Below are 4,735 nucleotides of genomic sequence, written 5' to 3'. Positions count from 1 at the left end.
TGAATAATTATTTTTTTCAAAGTGGGTGATTAGGTTTTAGTTAGGGGGGACGATGTAATGGTTGTTGGTCTCAGTTAATTTTGCATCTATCAATTCTTTTAGAGTTGAAATTTGTTAAAAGAAAATCATTTGTATTGTTGATGAGTTAAGAGTTCAAAGTTATTGTTTTCAGTCTCGATCATCAATGATGTAGCCACATCAACTATATCAAATGTTATTGAGTTATATGAAAATATCTAAACATATGTTATCATAGAAAATATGACTACACTATTAACTTTACTATGACTTGTAAAATGATTTATTTATTTCTTTATCAAATAAAAATATTGCAATTACTAACCCTTAACTTTACGAAAATTAATTAATATTAAAGAAACTTATCACAACGATTGAGACTTTTCTCCTACAATTATTTCCGTGGTAAAAACAAACGTATGAGACGCGCTCATACTATTGACAACTTCAATTAAAAAATATAAAACCCTAACTTAGAAGCGCATTCTGTTCATCAAAGGATGTTTCGTTTGTGTCACATTTAAATTGACAGTCTATAAGCTAGACCATACAGTCTCACACGAGTATTTTAGTCTTGCAAAGAATATTTGAGGCCTGTCACACTGCGGGCCTGCATTTTCTACAACGAAGGCGTGAGCACCGTCGCAGCTGCCGCAGTTAAACCCCGTCTCTGGTATGAGCCATTTGACGTTTCGACTACGCGCTTGAAAACAAAAACTCACCTACTCTTATCAAGTTTAAAGAGCAGATTGTTTAAACTATCGATTTGCCGTGTTTCAGGTTAAAAATTGGAGAAAACTCTGTAATTTGCGACAATGGCGGCCAATGGCGATACTACGTTGGGAAACGCGCTTGGAAGACGACCAGATCCCGCCGTGGTGGAGGAGTCGCATAAGGCATTGGCCAGGATCGAATCAGAACTTGCATGGAAAATCGAAATAATTGCTTCTCTTCCCAATCCGCCAGACATGGATTCTGATCTCTGCCAGTCTGCAAAGGTCAACATAATTTCTTTAGCCTCATGTGAAAGATCATTTGAATATTGTCTTTTCGGATAACCTTTCCATAGAAGATGTTTTTATAGTAGTTTATATGATAGTTTTAGAGTTAATAAAGAGAAATTATGTAATTGATGTTAGATTTGAAGAACTCTACTAAATGTTTGACAATACAGCGAGAAATCTTACATTTGAGGTTAAATTTTGACATATCGTTTCCACAGAAGATGTTATTATAGCAGTTTATATCACAGTTTTAGGATTACTAAAGAGAAATTTTACATTTGATGTTACATTTGAAGAACTCTACTGACTGTTTGACAATACAGCGAAAAATCTTACATTTGAGGTTAAATTTGAGACCGGCAGGCTGCTATGGAGGCGGAAGCTATGAGAATTGCGGAAAAGGAGAAAGAAGCGTACAAATCTATCATTCAGCTCGAGGAATTCTACCAAATGTTTGATAATACGGTGAAAAGTTCTACTACAGAGATTGTGGATGAACCGAAGAATCCAGCCATCACACCAGCTCAGGCGGAAGTGCTTTCGAAAAACGGCAGCCTTAAGCTTAACTTCAACGAGCTTCTGCAGGACCTCAGAGGGCTTATTCTCTTCAATGTGCCCGACTCTGCACAGAAACTGAGCGCCGTTTCCAAACTTGACCTCTCTAATAACAACATGCGGGTAAAATACTTAAATCTAGGAGAAGATAAAGCGGATTTGCGTTTTTGAGTAAAATTTCTGTTTTGAATTTCTTGGTGGAATTTTTAGAATCGGAGATTCGAAAGAATGTTAGTTTCAACTTGCTTAAATTTGAAGGGACTGGATAATTTAAATTTTGATTCTGTTTGTTGCAGGATCTGCCTGAGTCCGTCACAAGTCTGATGAATCTGAGAATTCTGGACATCCGTTCAAACCAGCTCAAATCGCTGCCTCGCTTCATGGGCCGGCTAACAAAACTTAAAGTCCTGAACGTTTCTGGAAACTCAATTGCAGAGCTTCCTGAAAGCATTCAAGATTGCAGGTAAACTTTTTTTAATTAATTCTTTCTTTTATTTTGAAATACAGCTTAGTTAGTTTAATTTTACAGCTTACTTTTTCTAATGTTTCCTCCTTTAAAATTCTCTTTGTGAATTTAGGATTCTGATTCAACCGCTTATTGATGATAATAATTTTACTTTTTAAATCTCTTCATATATATAAGATATTTACCATTAATATGAGTGATTGTGCATTTTGTCAAATAGTGTTTGTAAATATAAGATATTAAGTTTGTTTTGACGGCCGGGAATGTGTGGATCACGCCGTTCCATTGAAACTTAAATTGAATAATTATTTTATTAAATTCCCGTGTAGAAGGTAAAATGGATATTCGCTAATTTTTAATATTAAGTTGAGGAGATTCTGAGACAAGAATTCAATTGATTGTGTGTCATTTTTTTAACTTGACTTGTTTGTCAGAAAGAACACTCTTCAAAAGTTAACATCGAGTCCACTCAGCGAACCTGCCACATATTTTGTTTTCTGCAGATTTTGAACTGAAAATTAAATAATCTGTGAACTGTTTGTTAATTTAATGGTTGAAGAGAGTTTGAGCACTAAATTTACAAATAACTCATGAATGTGCAAGCTATTTCAGATTTTGATATTTAGATGTTTAATGCTGTAAAAAATTTAACCATTTTTCTAAAATTTACAATGATGTAGCTTCTGCAAAGAATTAATCTAAGACAGTAGTTGTTTATATGTCTGCATGATTGGTTTTTCACTACATTCTCTTTGAGAATTTAAGGCATTCTGTTTGTTTTACTGTTTAAAGTGTAGGTGTTCTCCTTATGTTAAATTTGTTTTCTGGACATACAATATTTGGTTTGATGTCGTTGACCTCCCTTTTAGCTTTCCAATTCCTTTATCAAACAGTTAAACATACTTATATGAATGTTACTTAAATTAGTCGGTGTTATTTGTACTAAATTACGTAAGATTTACTTTTTCTTAATTTTCCTCTCTCGAGTATACGATATTTATTTTGATTTTAGAGCTAACGCATATATTTTTCTTTCCAGCACGCTGGAAGAACTGATTGCGGATTTCAACGAGCTAAAGCGGCTGCCAGAGTCCCTGGGATTCGACCTAGTACAGCTGCGAAAGCTCTCACTGCGCTCCAACAAGCTTTCATTCCTCCCCGCTTCCGTCTCTCATATGACGTCTCTGCGCATTCTGGACTTACACATGAACAAGCTCCTATGCCTTCCCATGGACATGGAAAATCTGATCAATCTCGAAATCCTCAACGCCAGTTGCAATTTCAACTACCTGACAGCTCTGCCAGAATCCATTGGTGCCCTGGTTTCTCTCATCGAGTTGGACGTGAGTTATAATCAAATTAAAGCCCTCCCTTATTCTGTCGGTTGTTTGGAGGAGTTGGAGCAGCTAAATTTGGAGGGGAACCCACTAGTTATGCCGCCACCGGAGACGGTCAATGAAGGTGTCCACGCTGTCAAGGAATATTTGAGCAACCGCCTCAATAAGATCAGCGAAAGGCCTAATTTGTCCTGTTTGTCGCGTTCACGTAGATGGCCAAGTTCCAGGGTTGTGCTGAATGGTAAAAAAGAAGCAATGACGTGGCAAGAGGGCAGGTCCGAAGAAGATGACTTGGCTGTGTCGTCTCGTTGCTTTTTCACCTCGAGCGTTTCCACCACGCCTAGACGCAGTACTCAGTATCTCGACTCGCCTCCCAATTTTTAAATATTTTCTCTTCACATTTCACAAGTGTTTGGTTTTCAGTTCAAATCTCAGAACTCACAAAATTAAAAAATATTCTAGAATCATGGCGGTGCAAGTTAAGCTATACCCTTTATAAGTCCCCGTAAGAAGTTTACTTTTAAACTAGTTAGTCTAAACATTGAAAAAGATAGCTTTAAGTCGCTGAAATTTATATATATGGTGTGTAGCGTTAAGCCGCTGAAATTTATATATCTATGCTGTGTAGCTTTAGACACGAATGATCTTTTGAGATCCTTTTATGTAAGGGAAAAAAAAAGTTTCCTACCAAAAATTTTGATCAATATAAAAAAATAAAATTGTGTTGGGCGTTATTCTTTTAATAATAATGTTGGATAATATATTTAATTAAATGATATAAAAATATTATGTTCAATCAATTTTAAGTAGAGTGTATTTTGATTTTAATTGTATAAAGATTTTTAGTATTAGTATTTCAAGTCATATTTTATGATCTATTATAAAAAATCTAATTACAAAATTATTAAGAATCTTAATATAATTATATCAAAAAATACTCTTAAACATTACATAGACTCTTGAATATTTCTTCATATTATATTCTATTCATTCTCATTTAATTATAAAGAAATATTATAATTTATTTTTTAATTTTCAATTTTACGTTTAGAATATACCCAATCTTAAAATTATAAGGTATTCAAATTCATATTTTGTGACTAAACAAACAAATATAATTTTTCTCATTTAAAAACTAACAATGCAAACATTGATTGAAAAAAAAAACACAAGTCTAATTAAAAAACTATCTCAAACAATAAGATTTTCATTGTTTCACTGTGCATTCCTAAACATTTAGGAGAACTTCGCTATCCAAATCTAAAGCCAATATTCCTCACCAAAGTATGGTGATTGATAGAAGACATGTAACAGTTGAATTCAAAATAATTGTACAATTGATTTTTTATTTATTT

General features: G+C 34.0%; 1 protein-coding gene across 2 annotated transcripts; it reads left to right on the top strand.

Annotated features, from left to right (window-relative positions):
* Window positions 1-507: 507 nt before the first annotated feature.
* Window positions 508-4,110, top strand: LOC131055050 (plant intracellular Ras-group-related LRR protein 7). 2 transcript variants are annotated; one of them, XM_057989659.2, is made up of 5 exons: window positions 508-691; window positions 799-1,016; window positions 1,386-1,700; window positions 1,874-2,040; window positions 3,083-4,110. In XM_057989659.2, exons 2-5 carry the CDS (start codon window positions 834-836, stop codon window positions 3,762-3,764), a joined length of 1,347 nt encoding a protein of 448 aa, XP_057845642.2. In that variant the 5' UTR covers window positions 508-691; window positions 799-833; the 3' UTR covers window positions 3,765-4,110. The 2 variants fall into 2 exon arrangements, with proteins under 2 accessions (XP_057845642.2, XP_057845643.2); XM_057989660.2 differs by lacking the exon at window positions 508-691 and having other exon boundaries at window positions 888-1,016; window positions 1,346-1,700.
* Window positions 4,111-4,735: the final 625 nt, after the last annotated feature.

This window comes from Cryptomeria japonica, chromosome 5 (genome assembly GCF_030272615.1).
Source record: "Cryptomeria japonica chromosome 5, Sugi_1.0, whole genome shotgun sequence".
NCBI lineage: Eukaryota > Viridiplantae > Streptophyta > Pinopsida > Cupressales > Cupressaceae > Cryptomeria > Cryptomeria japonica.
The sequence above is the reverse complement of the archived record's forward strand: the minus strand, read 5'-3'. Positions and strand labels throughout refer to the sequence as shown.